The sequence below is a fragment of the Dromiciops gliroides genome, chromosome 3, assembly GCF_019393635.1.
Source record: "Dromiciops gliroides isolate mDroGli1 chromosome 3, mDroGli1.pri, whole genome shotgun sequence".
NCBI lineage: Eukaryota > Metazoa > Chordata > Mammalia > Microbiotheria > Microbiotheriidae > Dromiciops > Dromiciops gliroides.
Window position 1 is genome coordinate 205,490,593 of NC_057863.1, and position 23,693 is coordinate 205,514,285.

The window sequence follows — 23,693 nt, forward strand, 5'->3', positions numbered from 1 at the left end:
CTTAAGCTTCAAATTTTAAAATATGTATTTTTAATTCTTCCTAAACATTATAGTTATATATACAATATACATATATAATCTTATATATACAAATATTGTGTGTGTGTGTGTGAGTGTGTATAAAATACTTGGGAGTTTAAATTAAAATGAGTTATATGTATAGGACCTCATTTTAATTTAAAGGTAAGAAAAAGTTTTCCTCAAGATTCCAGAGTCTTTAGTTCAATTTATCCAGTGACATTGCTGACTTAGATTTCAGTACTACATGGCTTCCTCTGGCCCGAGCCCAAATGAGTTACAGTTATCCACTCTTGAACTCAACAACTCATTTGCTATTGTGGAAGTCTTTGAAAGATCGTGCAAGGGGGCAGTTAGGTGGCGAAGTAGATGGATCACTGGCCCTAGATTCAGGAGGACCTGAGTTCATATCCAACCTCAGACACTTGACACTTACTAGCTGTGTGACCCTGGGCAAATTGCTTAACCCTAATTGTCTCACACACACAAAGAATGAATAAATGAAAAGCAATTTTTTTAAAAAAGAAAGAAAGCTCATGGAAGACAGAAGAAGTACTACAGGACTGAAAGGGAGCACATGTTCCTATATTTTTTTAAGGGAACAAAAAAAGATCATAGATTCACAACTAGAAGGAACCTTTATAGGCCATTCTTTTTTAGCTCTTTCCTTTTACAAATAAGAAAACTGTGGTTCAGAGTATGTAAGTGGCTTGCCCATGGTCATAAAGTAAGTATCACAAGGAGTATTTGAAACCATGTCTTTGCAACTCCAAGTCTGGCACTCTGTCCATTATACCACACTGACTTGGGAAAGTAGGCTAAATACTGGTGAGCTTGGAGTCCTCATTTTTCAAAATGTCTTTTTGAGCATTTGAAAAGAGAAGCAACATTGGGGGGGGGGGGCCGCGAGGCAATTGGGATTATGTGACTTGCCCAGGGTGACACAGCTAGTAAGTGTCAAGTGTCTGAGGCCGGATTTGAACTCAGGTCCTCCTGAATCCAGGGCCAGTGCTTTAGCCACTGTGCCACCTAGCTGCCCCGAAGCAACATTTTTAGTATTATTAAAAGCTATCATAGCTTCATCAAGATCAGATTATGACACACTAACTTCATTTTCTTCTTTGACATGGGGTCTAGAGTGATCAGGGAAATGCTTTAGTCATAGCATACCTGGGAAAAGCAGTTGATTTGGTCATTCATGCTATCCTTGTAGACATAAGGGACAGATATGACCTATATAGTTTAGTGGGGTAGATTCACAACTGGTTGAATGATCAGACTCATTGTAGTCATTAATAGATCAATTTCAGTTTGAAGGGAGAGGTCTTTATGCCAGGGATCTGTCCTTGGCACTGTGCTAGTCAGCATTTTTAATGGTACCTTGGATAAAGTCATAGAAGTCATGTTTGTAAAATTTTGGGGAGGAATAACTAACACACTGGCTGACAAAACCTAGGTCCAAAAAAAAAGAAAGACCCCTGTAGGCTAGAGAAATGGATTAGATCTAATAAAATAAAATTTAATAAGGATAAGTGTGAAATTTTATGCTTAAAAAATTCGTAAATACAGAATGACTAGATTATAGTTTGTATAAAAGAGACCCAGAGCTCAAAATGAAGAATGGCAACAGCAACCAAAAACCAAAAAACCCTTTGTGTAACCAGAATGTGGGAAATGATCGTCCACCTCATAGTCTTCCTTGGTTTGACTGCATCTGAAGCATTAGATTCAATTCTTGATGTCATGTTTTATGGAGAATATTGGGCAAACTGGAGCACATCCAGAGGAGAAAGATCCTAATTGTTAGAATATAAATCATGCCATATGAAAATCAGTGGAAGTAACTGGGTGGAAGAGGAGAGGAGGGGAGGAATATGATAAAGAGGAAATAGACTGTCTTCATCCTAAACTTTTTAGCAGTAATAGCTGGAAACTATAAGATTCAGATTTCCACTTGATACATAAAAAACAGTGCTATACAAAAGTGGAATGATTACCTCATTTAGTAATGCATTTCTTCTCACTGGAGGTTTTAAAGTACAGGCTAAATGACAACTTGTCATTCAAGGGATTGTTTTCAGGTATGAGTTAGAATAGATGATGGTCCCTTTTGAGTTAGATGTGATTCACTATGAGTCCAGAATCCCCTTCTGTTGGCTTTTCAAACTTTAAAAACCGTTTAGTGTGGTGAACATGCTGGGGCTGCTGTATGCCACCTCCCTTTGCTTGACCATTCATACCTTGTTCATTGTCTGGAGTATACTTGTGCTGCCTAACTTTTGAATTCAGGGAATCTGTTCTTATTAGAAAGAGGTCCTTTTTATATCAGTCTGTTACTATTAAAAATAAGCAAGTTATGGGGCAGCTAGGTGGCGCAGTGGATAGAAAACTGGCCCTGGAGTCAGAAATACCTGAGTTCAAATCCAGCCTCAGACACTTCACATTTACTAGCTTTGTGACCCTGGGCAAGTCACTTAACCCCAATTGCCTCACTTAAAAAAAAAAAAGTTAAAAAAAATAATAAGCAAGTTATTTCTAAAAAGCTTTCAGAGAGACCCTGAAAAAAAATTACTACTAATTCTACTAAGTAGCCTGGTGACCATTTGCTACATCTAAGCAAGGAATCACCTGTTCAATTCTCTGCCCACAAGTCAGAGATCTGAGCAGTAGTTCCCAGAGCAACACTTAGCATGAATAGACAACAGTATCACTCACTTCCTCAGCATCAAGCAGTACAGTCATACAAAAAAATCCTGAAATCAGGATGAAATATAAATAGCATATTTCAGAAATGGGAGAAACTAGCAATAGGCCTCTTTGCTACTGAGGTACATGCCAAGCTATCCTGATTTGACGTTCTTGAATTTTACTAATTCCTTGAATTCAGGAAATCCTATCAAAAATCTGGAGCCAAATATATATTCTAACAGCCTTCTCCTGATCCAAGCAGGAAAGGCCTCCATCTAATGATCTAATTACCCTATTCCCTTCACCGAGTTTTCGGTTCACAGTAGTGCAGAGGTCACATTCTTTAGCCATACTTGACAATGTGTCCTCAGATACTGTATCATATTTATATACCACAACTTATTCATAGCCATTCTTCAATTTATATGCATATCGTTATTTTCCAGTTTTTTGTCATCACACACACAAAAAACCTCCCCTAAATACTTTTTTGTACACATCAGACCTTTTACTCTTTTGTTGATCTCTTTTTAGTATAGGCTTAGCAATGGTTTAGTTGGGTCAGTGTGCACACACTGCTTAGAAACATTTTGTGTTTCAAATTTCTAGAATTGCCATATCTGATTAACAAGCCCACCAGCTTATTACCTATCAGTGTTCCTATTTTCTCTTTGTCAGTCTGAGTAGGAGTTGGAATCTCAAGAATTACTTTAATTTTCATTTCTCTAATGATTAGTGATTTGGAGTATTTTTTTAATGTTAAATAGCTTGGGTTTCTTCCCTTGATAAGAATAGGAACCATCTCTCTTCATATCCTTACACCATTTATCAATTGAAAAATGGTTCCTAATCTTAGAAAGGAGACCATGTCAAACTTGCTGCAAAGATTCCTCCCACTCCCACAGTTACCTGTTTCCCTACTAATTTTAAATATGTGGGTATTGTTTGACAGCTTTCTCTGTGATCATAGTTGTCCATTTTATTATCTGCAATCCTTTTTATTATTTGTTCCTGAGACTGAAAAATAGTCCAAATTGGTATTTTCTCCCCAAATGTCCTAGTCACCTAAATGCCAAGCACGAAAAAGACACCCACAAAAACCCAAAGGAGGGACTTAAACTAGTTACCTAAATGTCCTTTCAACATTCTGAGGTACTCTGGTGTCCTGGTACAGGTCTTGGGACATTGCTGTTGAATTGGAGTCTATTTATCCCCAGTGTCCTTAAGTACTATCACTAAATGATATGCCCTTACTATATGATCAATAAACATGTGCCTCCATTCTACTTTATCCTTTTATTTCTCCAAAGTAAGGAAATCTGCCCCTTATCCTTCTACTTAAAGGCTGTCAGTCATTGTAGAAGTTATTGTAACATATTCCCATCAGACACTACACATTTCTCTTTATGTCTTTTTAAGACATGTTTTTCACAGAATTTGGAACTGAAAGGACCTTAAATTTCCCACCTTATTTTATGGGTGAAAAGTGAAATAAACTCAAACCCCCCAAAAGTTAAATAATTTGCTTTTAGCCACATTATCCTAACTCATGTTTTTTAAAGTATATTTTCCAGCAGGTAATTGTTTTCCTAGTAGTTATTGCTTAAGTGAAAAAACCCTCTCCATTCACTAGAAGCCTGAAGGACAAAGCTTATTCTTAGATTTGTATCTCACAGAATTACAGAGCAGCAAGGGACCTCAGAAATCATCTAATCCAGCCTTTACACTTCAATAGGCATTTATTTATAGAATCATTGATTTGGTGCTAGAAGGAAGATTAAAGGTAATCTAATTCAACCCCTTCATTTACAGTCGAGGAAGCAGGTTGGGAGGATAAGGAACTTGCCTGAGATCATGTAGATAGTAAGCATCAGAGTCTGGATTGTAACCGAGGTCCTTTGATTCCAAAGCCAGCATTTTCCTGTTACACTGCCTCCAGTTGTATTACTGGCCATCTGTCCTCCAATGAAGGTAAACTGATTACCTTTTGAAAGAGTTCATACCCACTTTGGAAGGTTCTCATTATTAAGAAATTGTTCTCCTGTTGAAACCCAAATCTGGTACTTTGCAACTTGCACTCATTATCATTCTTATCTAAGGTCAAGCAGAACAAGCCTAACCCCTTTTAATGTTACAGCCATTTAAAAATAACTCACTCCCCTTAAGTTCTTTCTTCTCCAACTATGCATCTTTTAATTTCAAAGGTATATGATGTATTCAGTTTCCTCACCATCCCGGTGGCTATCTACTAAATCTGTTCCTTGTCAGTGTCCTCCATAAAACATCTTCTAGTGCTCAGAACTGAACATAGTACTCCAGATATGGTGTGATTAGGACAGACTATGTTCATCCCCAGGGAAGTCTTAAACTTCTATATTAACTAAAGTAGAATTCTTTCTGGGGTGGTCTTCATACTCTATAGAGAGGTTTTTATATTTCTACCTAGAGAAGTTGATGAACATGAGCCATCCAGTTGTTTTTTTAAATTTCTTCTGTCATAAAGCCAATCTTTTTTTTTTTAACTTAACAAGATTACTTATTTCCATTGTAAAATAAAACTACCCTGTTCATCTTTCCCAGTCAGGGTCAGTGTGACCATTGTTAGAGCCACCTGATTCTCCTTATGTGCTTTCATAAAACTATCTATTGCTTGGACCTAGCTCCTAAATAGAATTGCTTTTTTCCTTGACAGTCCTTGACATGATCTTATGTACCCTATGTTTGTCCAGTTATAAAATCTGTTAGAAGGAAACTGAACTTTTTGTTTTGTTTTGTTTTTGGGTTTTTTTTTGCGGGGCAATGAGGGTTAATTGACTTGCCCATGGTCACACAGCTAGTAAGCGTCAAGTGTCTTGAGATGGGATTGAACTGAGGTCCCTCCTGAATCCAGGGCCAGTGCTTTATCCACTGCGCCACCTAGCTGCCCCCAGGAAACTGAACTTTTGGAGAAACTATTTAACTCAGAACTTTTTCATGACAACTGTTAATAGTTCCTAGGCTAGGTTCTCTTTAATTGTTTTCTTCCTTCCCTGATCCTAAGATGTTATAGAAAAAACATTGCAAATCTTTGTGGAGATGTCACTCTAGTAGGGTCTGATAGACCTACTCTGCAGCAGATTGTGTCCACGGTACAATTAAACTCTTTCCTGTGACCAGCAGTGCAAGTGTCACCTAGCATAGTAACTTTTCAATTCAATAGAATTTAGAAAAATAGGCAATTGTGCTGGGAAATAACGGGTTTACCCATCATTCTTTTTTTAACAATTCCAAAAGGGAATAAAACTGTTATCAGTTTAGATTATCTGAAACTCTTACTGCTTTTTTTAAAAAGCAGATATAGGGACAGCTAGATGGCACAGTGGATAGAGCACTGGCCCTGGAGTCAGGAGTACCTGAGTTCAAATCCAGCCTCAGACACTTAACACTTACTGGCTGTGTGACCCTGGGCAGGTCACTTAACCCCAATTGCCTCACAAAAAATAAAAATAAATAAAAAGCAGATATAACAATGTTTAAGTATAAAAGGGAAACACTATATAGTGGCTAAGAGCCTTAGACTAGAAAGAGACCTGGATTCTTGTCCCATTGTTACTACCAATCAGATTTGTGATTTTGAGCAGTCTGGGTTTGTTCAGCTATAAATTGAAAGAGTTAAATTGAATAATCTCTGAAAGTATCTTCCAGCTCTAAAATTCTCTAATTTGGTGGATTAAATGGAACATCCTATTTGCTTAGCAAATTGTATATATTAATGTATTTTGGTTTGTTTTGATTTCAGAACTTTTTCCCCTTTTACACCATTGATTTCATTTGCATAGTGATTATCCAACAAGGAAACTCCCTTAACCAATGCAAATCAGTAACTATGGCTTTTTGGGGTAATGGAACAAACTTGTATATGGTATCTTTTATGTGCCAGCCATGTGCTTTAAAGATATTATCTCATTGCATTTCTACCACAACTCTGGGAGGTAGGAGCTATTTTTATTATGCCCATCTTATAGCTGAAAAAATCTGAGGCAGATAGAGGTTACATGACTTGCCTGGTATCCCACGGCTACTATCTAAGTGAGGCTGCATTTGAACTTGAGTCTCCTTGACTCCAAGCCCAGTACTCCACCCTCCATCTGGCTGCTTTACTCTTGAAGAATTGCTTGGGGCACTGAGAAATTAAATGACATTTCCAGGGTCATCAAGCCTAGCTATGTCACAGAAAGGTCTTGAAGCCCAGGTTTTCCCAACTTGTACGGGAGTTCTCTTATCTTACACCATACTGCCTTCCTTTAGACATTTACTTTAATCACTTTTCATAATATTTAAAATACTACTGTTTAACTTCTACAAGGCATTTAAATTTTAAAAAATTTTATCAAACAACATGCATTTAAACATAAACATAAAGAAAACTTAAGTGAATGAATAGTTATTGCCTGAATCATATTTTTAAAACATCTAGCTTTTTTCATAATCTTTCATCTTTAGATTTTCTTTAGGGAAAGAACTATGAACATTTCTTTGTTGCATGTCAGATTTAAAACACTATTTGTCTAATACCTGATGCTCTTAAACTTTGACTTGGGAACTAATTTGTTACACAGTAACAGACTTTGACACTTAGTATATTGCATTGAATATGGTACTAGTACCTTAATCTACAGAAGCATAAAATATTTATATTTTGAAATGAAAATAACATTTTTAAAAATATTGAACCTTAGAGGGGGTGCAGCTAGGTGGCGCAGTGGCCCTGGAGTTAGGAGGATCCAAGTTCAAATTTGGCCTGAGACACTTGACACTTACTAGCTGTGTGATCTTGGGCAAGTCACTTAACCCCCATTGTCTCACAAAGAAAAAAAAATTGAACCTTAGAAGCCTGTTTTCAAGTATTGGCAAAAAAAAAAAAACTTTCAATAAAATACTGCCAAAGGACAGATTGATATATGGAAGTCCGGGGTGAGGAATCTACCAGTGCTTGTTAGCATTTTCTCTGCAAAGTATAGTCTTAGTTGCTTAGAGCACTGATGGAGGAAAAATGAATTAGTTGCCCAGTTTCACACAGCCAATATATGTAAAATCAATCACTTACTATGTGCCAGGTATTGTGCTGAGTACTGGGTATTTAAAAAAAAAAAAAAAGGTAAAAGACAATCCTGATCACAATCCAATGGAGTAGACAAACAGGGAAGTCACTAGAATTAAGAAGAGTTGGGAAAGGCATCCTGTAGAAAATGGAATTGAGGTGTGGACTTGAAAGAAGTTAGGGAAGTCAGATGGAGATGAGGGAGAATATTCCAGGCATGGGAGAGAGCCAGAGAAAATGCCAGAAGCCAAGACACAAAGTGTCTTGTATGGGGAATACCAAGTAGGCCAGTGGCACTGGATCAAAGAATATGAAGTGGAAAGTTAGGTGTGAGAAGACTGGAAAAGTGGGAGTGGAGGGGCTAGGGGGGTGCGATGGGGTTATGAACAGTTTTAAATACTAAACAAAGTATCACTGGAATTGGGGTGGGGTGGGGGTGACATGGTTGAATCTTCACTTGAAGAAAATCACCTTGATGACTGAATGGAGGATGGAAGGTGGAAAGAGATTTGAAGCAGGCAATTTATAAATTTACAGTGGACACAGATTGTAGGCATGATTTTCTTCACCTTCATGCAACAGCATTCATACATATAGGTGTGAAGGCAGCAAATTGTGGGAGTGATCAAAGGCTGAGACTAGGTAGATCATTACCAGTGATATGGTAACAGCATTAGGACTTCAAGAGAGAAGGACAGTGTAGAGTTGAGTTTATTCACCAAGAGGTCAAAATAGAGGAAAGAGGTTTCTGCAGGGAAAATGGCCTGAAAGAGAACTGAGGGGTCAAGCAATTGGAAGTCTCAGTGTGGATGAAGAGTATTCTTTTGTAATAGAGGGCAGACGGAAAGCTGAAAAGCCAACTCATTATGGTTAGAGAAGGGAATTTTGATATTCGTGAACATGGAGGTAGTTCATTTGTGATTGATGGCAAGATCAAGAGTATGACCATCTTTGTGTGTGGCTTAGGCCAGGGTAGAGGAATAGGTCATGGGGAATAAATAGGATGAAGGAACTGAGTGTAGCTAGTGTTTATGGGGCAGTCAATATATATTATGAAGTATATTCATATGAGAGTAGGAATTGAAGAGAAAAAATTTGTGAGAGGTCCTGAATTTATTGAGAAAGAAAGGGGAGTGACCTGGTGGTCTATAGATTATCAGCTACCAGGTTTTTGATTGGGTGGTACATATGAATAGCATGGACCTCAAAGAAGAAGAGGTTACTGAGTGCTGGAGGCAGGAGAAAAACCTGGAAATAGCAATGGGAAGCAAGGATTATTTCAACTGCTCTGCCTTGACAAGTTAGCTGAGGCAGTGAGGGAAGGTGGAACCAGTACTGGAAAGGGTGGCACTGTGTCATATGGGAGGAGACTGGTTTCAGTGATTGGTCAAAGATGGAAGGAGGGAATAGAAGAGGAAAAGAATTAGGATGAAGGGAAATTTGTTGCCTATGGTGTTTAGTTTGGATTTTGGGGTGAGAGGATTGAAGGAGGATAGAAATAAGGAATTAGGAGGTAAGGAATGGGAAATGAGATTTGGGTGATGACCTACAGGCATTCAATATCACTGGGTGTATAGTGTATGGCCAGGTGTGTGACTGTTCATCATTGAGTGGGAGCCACTCCTCTTCCCAAAGGAGCTTGAAAATCAGGCAGGAGCATGAGATTAGAAGCCATACTGCCTGGAGGCAGCAATTGAACCCAGATCTTTCCTGGCTCCAGGGCACATGCTTTTTTTTTTTTTTTCCTGCCTACTGCCATGACAAAAATACAATAACCATTATTAATTCCCTACTTGCACCAAGCAACAAGTTACTATGTATTGGCAGCAATTTAAAGTTTACGGGGCAGCTAGGTGGCACAGTTGATAGAGCACCGGCCCTGGAGTCAGGAGGACCTGAGTTCAAATCCGGCCTCAGACATTTCACACTTACTAGCTTTGTGACCCTGGGCAAGTCACTTAACCCCAATTGACTCACCAAAAACAACAACAACAAAAAAAACCCCAAAGTTTACGTAAGACAGTCCCTCTACACAAGGAATATATAGTTTAGTAGGGGGATAAGAAACCACAAATGACTATAATGTATACTACTACATAGTATATTAGAATACTATGTAAACTAAAACTACTCACTGAGGTTTGCATGAGAAGGTTATTTGTTACTAACCATGAGAATTGGGGATATCTTCTTTAAGGAGAGGGAACTTTTCTTTTAGACTTAAAGAGGAATAGGAATTTAGGTGAAAAAACAGGAGGGGAGGGTATTTTAGGCATATAGGACAGCCTAAATGAAAACACAGCTATAGGAACATCATACATTTTCATGGTGGGGGGATAGGGAAATAGTTTGGCTATAATATATCTAGACTGTGTGGGAAGAAAATGATAGAAGAGAAGGCTCAGAAGATAGGTTGTTTCCAAATTGTGACAGTCCTAGAATACTAGGTGGATAAGTTTGAAGTTTATTTGATTGGCAACAAAGAATATGACGATTTTTGAACAGACAAGTGTCTTGACAAATGTGAATAGAAGAAAGATTATTTTGATAATAGTGTCATGGCCCAATTGAAATGGGAAAAAGTGAAGGCTGGATGATGTATTAGGAGGTTGTTGTAATAGTTTAAATGAGAGGTAAAAAAAAGTCCTGTTCTGGACAGATAGGGAGTTGGTGTGTTCAGTGAAAATAAATAGGATTTGGGTAACTGGATGTGAACAGGAGAGGAAGAATGAAGAATCAAAGAACAGAAGACAAATCCTTGGGAAACACCTACATAAAGGGGTTAAGAAGAAAAGAGACAGGATCCCTGAAAAGTAGGATAAGAGTTGAAGTTAGTCAGTAAACACTTATTAAGAACTTGGTATGTGTCAAGCTCTCTGCTAAGTACTGGGGTACAAAGAAAGGCAAAAGACAGTCCTTGCACTTGAGAAACACACAATCTAATAGAGGAGATGAGAAACAGATCAGTATGCACAAAATATATGTGTGTGTGTATATGTATACATATATGCTGTGTTTTGTTATTATATAATTGGCAGAGGAAAGGAAGTAGAATTAGGAGGGGTTAGGAAAGGTCAGATGAAGCCAGAAAGGCCAGTAGGCAGAGAGATGAGGAAGGAGAGCATGTTAGTTATGGTGGACAACCAGAGAAAATACCAAGATCCTAGAGATGGGATGTCTTATTTGTTGATTGGGGAGTACATAGGAATAAGGTGATAAAAGACTTGGTAGGAGGGAGCTAGGTTATAAAGGGCTTTCGATGCCAAATAGAGGATTTTGTACTTGAACCTGGAGTTGATTGGGAACCAGTGGAATTTATTGGGGGGTGAAGAGTGTAACATAGTCAGACCTGCACTTTAGGAAAATGACTTTTTTGACTGAGTAGAGGTTGGATTGGAGTAGGGAGAGACTTGAAGCAAGGGGGTGATGAGATTCTGTACTAGGATAGCAGTATCAGAGGAGGGAAGGTAATATATTTGAGAGATATTGAAAAGGTGAAATCAAAATGCCTTGACAGCAGAATGGATATATGGGAAGGATATATTGGATATATGGGTTAAGAAATGGTGAGGAGCTGACGGCAGTGCCTAGGTTGTGAGCCTGAGTGATGGAGAGAATGGTGTTGCCCAATATAGTAATCAGGGATTTAGGAAGTAGAAAGTGTTTGGGGGGAAAATAATGAATTTTGTTTTAGACATGTTGACTTTAAGATGTCTATTGGACATTCAGTTCAAAATGCCTTAAACCCAGTTGGAGATTCAAAATTGGAGGTCAGGAGAGAGGACAAGATTAGGTATGTTTGAGAAAACTTAGAGAAAAGAGAATATCAAGGAGAAGAGCATGATCAACTGTGTCAGTGACTGAAGGGAGGTCAAGGAGAATGAGGATTGATAACCATTGGATTTAGCAAGTAATAAATCATTGGTAACTTTGAAAGCTGTTTTGGTGGAATAAGATCAGAAGCTGAATTGTAAGAAGTTAAGAAAATGAGAGGAGACAAACTGGACGCACGTATTAGGCCTTTTCAAGGAGTTTAACTACAAAAGGCAGAAGAGATAGAGGACAATAGTAGGGATGGAATGATCAAGTGAAGTTTTCTGAGAATGGGGGGAAATGAACATATTTGTAGGCAGTAGGGAAGGAAGTAGGAAATAGGCAGAGATTGAAAATAAGTGGTAGAGTGGTGTTGGAGGAAATGGGATGGAATAGAATTGCTTGAGCAAGTAGAGAGCTTAGCCTTGATAAGGAGTATAGGTACATACTTTATCAGAGATGGAGAAGATAGTGGGAGAAGGTATCTGAGTGATAAGAGATGAAGAAGTGGGAAGAAAAGAGAGTTCACGGTGAATGGCTTAAATTTTTTTCTATAAAATATGAGAGACATGTTTCTCCACTGAGACAATAGGAATAGGTCAAGAATACAAGATTTGATGAGGGATTAAAAGGTTTGGAAGAGTTTCTGGAGAGTGGGAGAGTGAGTTGAGAAGAGAGGCATAATATTATTGCCTAGCAGCAATGAGGAACCAGTTGAGGTCATGTAACATAACATCTTAGTGGATCCAGTCAGAATGTGTGATTTTCTTCACCAGTGTTTAGCAGCACATGTGCAGAGGCAAAGGCAGTAAACAGTGAAAGTAATACAAGTCTGGGGCTTGGCAGGTGAAATGATCATGGGCCTAGGACTCAAGAGAAGGACAGTGTAGAGTTAAATTGGTTCACCAAAGGGTCAAGATGGGGAAAAGAACAGAGAGTAATTAGTGCAAGGAAGATGGCCTAGGAGAGAACTGAGGGATCAAGGTCTAGATGCAAAGAATCACCCTTCAGTAAAGGAAGGCAGAAAAAGTGAAAAACTAAATTATAGTCAGAGAAGGGGATTATGGAATTCTTGAATGTGGAAATAGTTCATTTGTGGGTGGTGGCAAGATCAAGAATATGACCATTGCTGTGTGTGGCTATAGTGAGGTGGAGGAATAAGTAAGTAGGTTGAGGAACTGAGTGGTTAGGGTATTTGAGGAATAGTCAGTATTGTTGAAGTCCCCAAGTATGAGGACTCGAGTTAGGCAGAAGAGAAAAATGTTGAATCATGCACTGAACTTATTGGGGAAGGAAGGGGAGTACCCCAGAGATCTATAGACAACAGCTACCAAGATTTTGATTAGGTGGTAAATATGAATGGCATGTGCCTCAAAGGATACTCAGTGATAGAGGAAGGGAAAGAGCCTAGAAGTGGCAATGAAGAACAAGGAGTGAACCAACACTCCCACCATGGCCAGTGAGCTGAGAGGAAAGAGTGAACATGCATCCAGTACTGGAAAGGGTAGTCAGAGAAGCTTTGTTATTAGTGTGGAGCCAGATTTCAGTAGTAGCTAGTAAATGGAAAGAATGAGAGAGGAAAAAACTTAGGATGAAGGGAAATTTGTTGCCTATGGAACAGGCATTTCATAGGGCACACTTGAAGAGGTAGGTAGTGTTTGATTGTATCTTTGCATTGGAAGGGTTGAGAGGGATGGGAATAAGGAATTGCTTAGTTGGGGGGGGGTGAAGTATGGGGTTTGGATGATGACCTACAGGTGTTTAGAGTCAGGGATGAAAATGTTCATTAGTCAATGGAAGGAGGCACTTCTCTTCCCAAAGGAGACTGGAGATCAGAATGGAGACACGGTCAGATTGAGTATGGTGTCTTTGAAAAGTAGAGGGAGATGAGAGCATCTTATAGAAAGAGATGGTCAAAAGTTGCAAAATGTCAACATGTGGGGCAGGGGGGAGGTCAGAAAGGCTATTGGATTTGTCAATTAGGACATCATTAATGGTCTTACAGCAGTTCCGATAGAATGGTGGGGGCAGAAGCTTGATTGCAAGAGAGCTCATGAGTCAGTGGGTCAAATGGTTGTAGACACATTTTCCCCAAAACGTTTGACATTGAGGGAGAGAAGATAGACAAGTCTAAGAAACAATTTTAAGCATTGGAGAAACTGTAGTATGTTTGAGTCTAGTGGTGATCAAGAAATTAAAGAAATATTAAAAAGAAGGGATGAGCCTCTACTTAAGTCTTGAAGTAGGATTGAGAACACAAGGGTTAAGAATCTTTAGGATATCTGTGACCAGGGGGAAGGAAGCAAGGGTGTTGAATTAAGATAGCTTGAGAAATTGAGAATGGGTACTGAATTCACTTGAGCTAGACTCTGGCTTCTCATTGTAGTGAAAGGGGTAGGTCTTCCACCATGGCTGTTTTGTTTTGTTTTGTTTTGTTTTGTTTTGGAGGGTGGTGTTTTCTTTGGTGGCAAGATGGGAAAAGAAAAAGTTTGGAATAGTATGTAATGAAGTGAAATAAGGAGTCATGGAGAGTATAGGATTATTGAGCAGCAGCAAGAGAACCTCATTTGAAAATTTTTCCATACACACATCAAAGACCTCTTAATTAGTATCAGAATTTATGTTTGCCAATATCTGATCCAGCTTGGAGCCCCACCACCAGAGGACTTCCATTGCTTTCTATTTTTACAGCTTCTGCCCCATATCTGATGGCAAGAGCAAGGTGGAGACTGATATGAATAATCACAACCACCTGTCAAATATCTTAAGTGGTAATTCCTTTCATGTATGGGTTGGACTAGATGAATTCTGAGGTCCCTTCCAAATCTCAAATTATGTACCACTTCCACTTACTTTGCATATCTTCCATCCAGCTAATATAGCTAATATTAAACCTAATGATATATTTTTTTTCTCTTTTACAGGGACTTGATTTTCATATGGAGTAAACTACAACTTAAATCTAATCCTTCAAAGCAAGTTTTTGTAGACCAATGCTACCAGCTTTTAAGAACAGCAACTAATGTGAGAGTCATTTTTCCTTTCATGAAAATAATAAAAGATGAGGTAAATACATTTCTTTAATTTTGCATTTCAAATGCAACATATGTTACTGATGGAGAATATTGTTTAATTATTAAGAGGTAGAGAATTTAAGTATTCTTAACATTCCTTTTATATAATTCTATGGTATAAACATGGGGAGTATACATGCAAAGACAGTTCAAGTGGAAAGAAAATAAGTTTAATATTATTTTGCCATTCACTCATGACGCAGTTTTGTCTAAGGACAAAATTTTAGCTTTATGCCAAAATCTTATTTGGTTTTTTCCCCAACATTTAAAAAAAAAACCTATTTGTTATTTTGTATGTTAAAGCCTATATACAGAAACTAATCTAATTTTCAGATTAGCTTGTTTGTACAGTAGTAACTCTAAAGAGAAGCTTAATTCAAAAATAGTAAAATTCTAAATTACAACAAATTTTGAAATCAGATTTCACTGTCTTGAACTTAAGGGTGGTTTTAAAAATAAAAATCTTTTAAAACTCATTACTTCACTAATTGATGAATCTTATAATAAGGTTACTTACTCCAGTACTGCTAATCAGAAATTATCCACATCTTTTCATCCTGTACAAGTGTTGTTCATGACCTTCTAGAAAATCTTCACAGTAGGTCGACCCATCATAGTATAGACCATTCTTTAAATCTCTCAACATTCCATTTGATATTCCATCCTTTGCAGATATGTAAAATCACTGGACTCACATTGCCTTTTTTATTTCTTTAATGTGCCTTCATTTCAGGTAAAAGCTTGAGGTCACTAGAAGCATTACACAATTTTTCAAATGCAATTCAGTTCACTGCTATTCAGTCCTGGACCCAGTTCGTTGTCCATTGACAGTAACTGACCAAGATATATGACCACTCTATCAGCTCTATAGGCTATCTATTAAACTGCATACCATGGTCTTAAAATAGACATTCTTCATCCACTTGGCTTTTCCTGTATAGATATTTAGATCAACCTCTGAATGATTGTGGATTTCATTTAGGAAGCTTTGCAGTGTTCCAGAGCTTGACACAGTCTGTGCAATGCCATCTGAAAATAGGAGCATTTGGAGGACCCCAGCATCTATATGGAATCTCTTCCATTTGGACTTGAGACTGAATATCTCCCACTATAGTGTCAGACACCTTTGGGAAGTACATTTCTCCCTGTTTTTTTTTTCCTTCACTTCATCTAATAAGCACACACTCATCAAAGTTATCTGTAATTGTATCTCTCAAGGAATATTGTATAAATAATATATTCATGGCAAACAGTGTTGGAAAAGAGCTTTTAAGATGGCCTTTTACTTTTCAAATAATTTTTTAAAAATCAGTTAAGCATGTAATATCTTCTGTTTTCTCTGCCTTTTAGTCACTTATGTGACTATAAACATATAGTCTGCTATAGAATATCATATTTGAAAGGCACCATCTTTTTCCCCCTAATATTTTATTAAAGGAAGTGTTCAGGAGAGTGGTATATTAGGATATGATAATGTAAACAATGCAATAATAAAACAATTTTTAAAAGCCAAACATCATAGGAACAACTAGGCTCCCAGTCTACTTGGTTTTTAACTAAGATGCTGATTTTTACATTTTTGTGTGAAGGTTAAATGTATTTTATATTTTTAGAAAGGTTGCCTTTTAAAAGTAGGCATGTTGGTTGTCACCTTTGTTGTTTGCACATTATTTCTCCTTTCTCAGAATTTTGAAAATCTGTCACCTAGCATCTTCAGAATTGGGTCACCTCTAGCATAAACCTCCATTGTATATATTTGATTTAGTCTGGCTGTTCTTCCCATTTCAATTTTTCTTTAATTTTTTTTATCACAAAAGTATTTTATTATTTTCCAGTTACATGTAAAGATATTTTCAACATTAGTTTTCATAAGATTTCTAGTTCCAAAATTTTTCTCTCCCCCCAATCACATCTTTAATGTTATTTTTACTTTGTCATGCAGCACATAGGGGACTATTACAGTAGGGTCTAGAATAGGTGGCTGATATTCAAATAACATTTTTAATCAAATAGACATCTGGACAGATCTTTTTCATGTTTTTTGTCATTCCAGGTTCATCTTCAGATACTCTTAAAGTGATCTGAAATAAGTGGTTCTCTCATCAGCTTTCCAGAACTAGTTAAAAACTGAGTAGACTTACTGAGAGCCTAATTGTTTATTATTATTGCATTATTTACATTGTCATATCCTAATACACCACTCTCCAGAAACTAATTTTTACCCTTCCCCCACTTCTCCCTGTTTTAAGAGATGATACAGTGCATAATCTTTCACCATTTTACTCCTTAAGCTTTTACAAATGGGTTTATACTCTAAGCCCAATTGCCATGTCTCTTTCCTTAGTAAAGAGGAAGAAAATCTTTAGGCTCCTTTGTTTTCCTCTTGTGATAATTGATTTATATTAGTTACATTTCCTTAGGAAGTAGTTAACAGAAAAAATTAATAAATGTTAACATCTATTATTTTATTCATTTTTAATTTAGAGGCATCAAAAGCTTGTTTAAATAGGTTAGGCAAGAGTTGTTTTTTGCTTAACATCATCTCATTAAATTCTTTTAATTTCATATTGATTTGAGGGGCGTAGGGTGAAGGGGTCCCTCTAACAAGTTGCTGACCTGACTGTACAAAGACAGTTGGCTCAAAGTGATTTTCCACATTGGTAGCTAATTCGTTTCCTGTCTGTTAAATTATAATTAACTTCATTGGGGAATGGAGGGAGGGGTCAAGAGGTATCTCTAAATGTTCTGTACCTCCAACTCTCACTTAGTGAGTGAGTATATATAAGCATAGATTTTTTTTTAATTTTTTTTTTTTTTTTTAGTGAGGCAATTGGGGTTAAGTGACTTGCCCAGGGTCACACAGCTAGTAAGTGTTAAGTGTCTGAGGCCGGATTTGAACTCAGGTACTCCTGACTCCAGGGCCGGTGCTCTATCCACTGCGCCACCTAGCCGCCCCATATAAGCATAGATTTCTGCTTAATCTAGAAGCTTTTGGCCTCTCTTTGTTTCTTGGGCCTGAGCAATGTTTTTAAACAATTTTTTTTTCCACAGTCATTCCTTTATGTTTGTTTTTACATTGAAGTCAACTGAGTTTTAAAGTAATTGATAGTTTAATCTGGAGGATCTTTTCGTGTTCATAATATTTCTCTACCTCCTCATCCTCTGCAACAGATGTTGGCACACAATTCATAGTGCAATTCATAGTGGTCTTTTTACAAATGTTTATTATGAGCTCTGAAATTCAAAGTGATCAGGTGTCCCATGAAATGATGTTTCCTGTTGCCTTTGGGCATATGATAAAACCAGCTCTGCTATATCCTTTATTTACCTCTCCAGGGAGAACTTGTGGGCAGTCTTTCCATATAGCCACAACTTCCTTTCTTTCTTCTGATTTTACTTATAATAAAAGTCAATAGATAAAATTGACTTCTTCCAGTTCAATGTTCATTCTGGTTGCTGGACAAGGATCTTACATTTAGAATGCCAACAGTTAATTGAATGTGTATAGATGGTTTCAAATTTTGTGATTCTTAGTATTCAGCATGTTGTAAAAATAATTTTTAAGCCCCAAATCAAGGGGCCTTGACCCATTATCAAATGGGTATGTTTCTCAATATGGGCCTTAACATATATATCAAACAGAATCTTGAAGATTCTTTAATTCCTTCCCTAAAATTCTAGCTTGAATTTTGAACACAAAGATATGGAGAGGAAAAGCACCCCTATATTTCATTGTGGCTCCATTTAACCAACTTTGTGTATGATTAATACATGTAATGAGGAGTCTTTAAGGTAAATTTTCATTTGTCATAGCTACTCTATACTTACCACATGTTCATTGCTACATCTGTCATTAGTATGTATATGAAATTATTGTATTCCTGGTTTTCATAATATAAACATTTTAAGGCCATCCATAATCATATTACAGTACTATTGAGAGGTCTTGTCATTTTGTTATTTATTTTATCATCTGAGAGTTAAATTCGAGAAATTCAGATTTGTCAAATGTTTATTAAATCTTTGACTAGGTGCAAATCATCTAATAAAAACAAGTAAAATTACTACAGAATGTGTTTAGAATACGGACGGCAAGTGTCCATTGTAGCTTATTTTTACATTTCAGCCACTTAGGAAGGGAAATTGAAAGATGATACATTCAAAATGTGTTACAATAATTGATTGCATCATTTGAATTTAGATACATGCCTGTTAAGTCCTAAATACAGAAGTCTGCTATCTGTTTGCCTTTGAGTCATGCCAGCTTCTCTCTAGGAAGCTTTTAGAGTATTCAACACCTTTCAGGTCATTAGATATATCTTGAAATAAAGATAATAAGTGAACCCTATTCATCTAAGAACTAATTTTACTACCTTTCAAGTGACCAAAACAAGTTTTCAAAGCCTGAATTCAAAGATATTTCAGGTATCTTCTCTTCGGTTCTGTTTTTCTCAAATAAGTTATCATTTGATATTTTCATTACTAGTCACATTTTTGGTACTTCATTTAATTTTGAACTTCTTAAAATAAACTTTTTTCCCCTCACATTTAGAAGGACCCACCTGATGATTTGCAGATAGACTTTATATTGCAAATAATCAGGCAACATATAAAATTATTTAATACCATTTATGAATAAGTTTCTATTAAATATTTGAGTCTTTTAAAACCCTATTATTAAGTAACATATTATCCATTATATAAATGTGAGTTGTAATTTCTGTTTGCTTCCACCAAATATTTGCCACACAACATTCTCTAAAATGCTGGAAACTTGGTTTATGTACTTTAGCTGCCAGAAAATGTAATCCCACTATTGGGATTTAGAAATTTGGCAGAAATATTCTCTGACACATTCTATGATGTTTATTGGTAAAGGGAGAATCATATAGCTGTCTAGTTTCATATGGAAATATAAAGTTGACGGCTTTAAACAATGATTGCATTTTTAAATTTTAAGCATTAATAGTTGAAATAAGTTTCATTGCTCTTCCATTAATATTTAATCTGTCTCAACTTTTATATTTCAGTTTGATTTTTACTTGTCTCACTGAATTGTTACTTGTCTTATTTTATTAATGCTCCATGAATAAGTATTGACAGATGTTATAATGAAGTGTTTTTATCTATCTCTAGCATGTGTAAATATATATAGACTAACATATTGTGTGTACAAGTGCTATATATATATATATATATATATACTTGTATATATGTACAAGTATATAGGTATATATGTACAAGTGTGTATATATATATATATACTTGATGTAATAGACATTTCCTTTTATTTCAAGACTACTAAAACACCTTTAAAAAGGTTATATTACAAGGAAATTGGAAGAGGACAAATTTGAAAGGGAAAATAAATGAGATACTGTTCGCTGTGCTTTTATTTCAATTTGTGTAGTGCCAAAATAAAACTCTAATATAGTAATAAAATAAAATTTTCTTTCTTCAGGTTGAAGTAGAAGGCTTACAAATTTGTGTTGAAATATGTGGATGTGCTCTGCAACTGGACCTTCAGGATGATCCAAATACTAAATGTCTAATTTATAAAACGATTGCTCATTTTTTGCCAAATGACTTGGAGATTCTCAGGATTTGTGCACTCTCGGTATTTTTTCTTGAGCGCTCCTTGGAATCTTATTATACTGTTGAACGGCTCTATAAACATCCAGATGAAGAGTACAATGAATGCACTAGTTCTGTCCAGAATCGTGTTCGTTTTGAATTGCTCCCAATTTTGAAAAAGGGGTTGTTTTTTGATCCTGAATTTTGGAATTTCATTATGATTAAACAAAATTGTGCAGCATTACTGAGGGATAAATTAGCAGCTGGATTTTTAAATGAAAATACACTGGAAAATGCTACCAGTCATCCTGGGAAGATGATGGAAACACAGGTTTTAGATGAAGAGCTAGTCCTTCTTATGGATCTGAGCAATGGCGAATATGATCCTGAAGATGTCTCTGGAGCCGAATCCAAAGGTCATGGTAATACCAAGAAAAACCTTACAACTTTTAATGCTTCTAAGGTAGACCGTAATGTTCCAAGACATAAATGTGTGTTGTGTAATAGAGAATTTCTAGGTGGTCACATTGTACGGCATGCACAGGCTCACCAAAAAAAGGGCAGCTTTTCATGTGTAATATGTGGTAGAAAATTTAGGAATAGAGGACTTATGCTGAAGCATTTAAAGAATCATGTTAAGAAAATACAAAGACAGCACTTTGCTGTAGTTCAACAGGAAGATCAGGAAATTTCTATGACAGAACAAATACATTGTTCTAATGCTTCCATTTCATTTGAAAATGGAAATTCAGATATTAAAGATAATGAAATAGAAACTCCTGTTGAATATAACAATGAAAACAAGGAAGAAGAAATTTTTGAGCAAGTGGCTGAAGTGACTAAGAATTTTATGTGTGAACCTCATGATGTCATTAAAAATGGCAGTCCTGAAAGTTCTCTAAACAATGCCCCAGAACTTCTCACCACTGAAAGTTTACCCAGATGTATTGATGATGATGATTTCAATCTAGAGACTCCAGTACTTCATAAAATAAATGGAACTGTTTGCCCTCAAAAAGATCTGGATATTGTGGATCAACAAGAAAACTTCAAGTGCCCTGCTAATGGATGTGTCAGAATATTTAAAAAAATAAGATTTCTGAATAAGCATGCAAGAAAAGCTCACCCAACTGATTTGAAGGTACAGCAACATATAATGAAGTGGAACAAAGGAAAGTGCCGATTTTGTCAGCGGAAATTTGAGGATTCTCAGCATTTTATAGATCATTTGAAGAGACATATATATCCAAATGTGTACTTTTGTTTACATTTTAGCTGTAATCAGAGATTTAAGCTGTCAACCGAGCTTGCAGAACATACAAAAAGTCACAATGTTTTTCAGGCTCAGTGTAATTTTCCAGAATGCCATGAGCTTTTTGAAGAGCTTCCTCTACTATATGAACACGAAGCTCAGCATTACTTAAACCCAACACCAGAATCTTCTGCAGAAACAAGTAGAAATGTTTTGGATGCTCTTACAGAACTTCAGTGTGAGAGTCAGGAAAAAGACTTATCTGGTAGTGAAAAAGAAACTGTTGATCTGCCAGTTCCCACTTGGAAATCAAGGAAAGATTCTACAGAACCAAAGACATATATACAAAGTGTTGAAAAGAAGACAAACAGTGTAGTTCAGAATGGGAATGACCATTCTTCTGATGGCACTGCTTCAGCTATAAGCTCCATAGACCAAAAGATGACTGTTGTAGAGCCAAATTCTGAAAAAAGTCGTGTTACTAGTGACCAACTATTAGTCAATGGACACAGCGAATCAGAGCAGACATCTTTGGTTTCATCAGATACTGCCCTGAAAAGTGAGACGAGTGGAACAAGGACAGAAAATGGTTCCATTTCACAGAATGTTGAAATAGTACCACAAGAACACAGTCCCCTAGTAGTAGTCTCTCAGTCACCTTCCAAACCAAATCCACCAACTGAAAATACTTCATATGGTTTAATTTTAACCAAGCCATATGTGAGACCATTGCCCCCCAGTTACCTTGATGAACGGTACATCAGTATGCCAAAACGTAGAAAAACTCTGTCTGATAAAGCAGATGCCCATTCTGATCAAGATAGTGTTCATAGCACGTCGTCAGAGAGATTTAGATGTGGCAACTGCTTGACCATCTACTGTAACTCAGAAGCACTTGAGGCTCACCTTGCACAAAAGAAATGTCAGACGCTGTTTGGATTCGACTCAGATGATGAAAGTAAGTCATATAATACGTACTGGGTGGAGGGGAGGCGGGAGAGAAATAAGTGGAAAGTAGTAGTGGAATTGTACCAGGACAAAAGAATTGTACTAACCACAGATATTCAGTATAGGTAGTGTCATTTTAGTGTAATAAGATGAGAAGAATTTAAAACAGTGATCCTGATGGAAATAAAACATTCCTGCTTATCAAAACATAAAGCTGGTGAGGTGCTGTCTTCAAAAGAGAAGCATTGAAATAGTTGAGAATTGTTTTAAAAACGGCTTTGATAGATGAAGGGAAAATTAAAGAGATGGAGAATTGCTTTTTATGAGCTGTACAAAGGAATATAGTGGAAAGAGCAATGAGTTTGGAGTCATGAGCCCTGGGTTTGAATCCTGGCTTTGCTGATTCTGCATGTGTCACCTTGAGTGAGTTACTTGACATCTCTGGCATGTAGCTTCTCCATCTTAAAGTAAGGGATTTTGACTTGATGATGTAAGGTTTGCAGTCACTTCCAGCTCTAAATTGTATACTTCTAAGAACTGGATCTATTGGAATCAATCTGTATTCCGCTTTGGAAACCCCATTGTGTAGCTACAAAACTGAAATTAACAAGCATGTGCTTCTTTACAGGTGCCTGATAAAATATCACTGAAGTCTGTCAAGGAGTGGTGTGAAAAAAAAGCACTACAAAAAAATGCATCATCAATTTGCTCTTTCCCAGTTGGCCTTAATCATAGAGTGGTCTCAGATTACTAAAGAACAATATAAAGAAAAAGCACATTTTCTAGAATGAACTCACAGAGGAGATGTGCCAGTTTTGACTCCAGAAGGGTTACTACAAAGATCCCAAAGTACCAGTCATCCAGAAGACCACACACTATAAGAGTGTATGATCAAAGCACAGCAGCACATGCAGTTTAACTTATTAACACCTCATAAAGAAGCATTCAACCCAAGAAGAAAAGTAGCTGTGGCCTTAAAGAAAGGAATAATGTGAATCTATAAAGAAACAGAAAAAAACAAAAGATGGATTTTAAAGAATTCAGAAGCTATTTTCCAAACAGTATTGTTTTCTTTTTTATGTGTGTATAAATAATGTCCTTCACTTCTTGATAAAACATGGTATGAAGACATCACTAGCCAGTTGTGATTTTCTTGGAAATTGAAAGATAAAGAAACCCACCTTGATGATTTGTTATCATGTTATCCCTTAAAATTTGTGGGAATGGCCTTTAAAAACTTGTTTCC

At 36.7% G+C, this 23,693-nt stretch overlaps 1 protein-coding gene across 3 annotated transcripts in view; it reads left to right on the top strand.

The window, feature by feature from the left end:
* ZNF654 (zinc finger protein 654) overlaps positions 1 to 23,447 on the top strand; it is a 120,582-nt gene extending 97,135 nt beyond the window's left edge. For all 3 annotated transcript variants that reach the window (XM_043995324.1, XM_043995325.1, XM_043995326.1), the window contains 3 exons: positions 14,524 to 14,665; positions 20,135 to 22,457; positions 23,076 to 23,447. In XM_043995324.1, the coding sequence (XP_043851259.1) occupies positions 14,524 to 14,665; positions 20,135 to 22,457; positions 23,076 to 23,083 (2,473 nt within the window). In that variant the 3' untranslated portion in view covers positions 23,084 to 23,447. The remainder of the gene's footprint in view (positions 1 to 14,523; positions 14,666 to 20,134; positions 22,458 to 23,075) is intronic.
* The last annotated feature ends 246 nt before the right edge of the window (positions 23,448 to 23,693 follow it).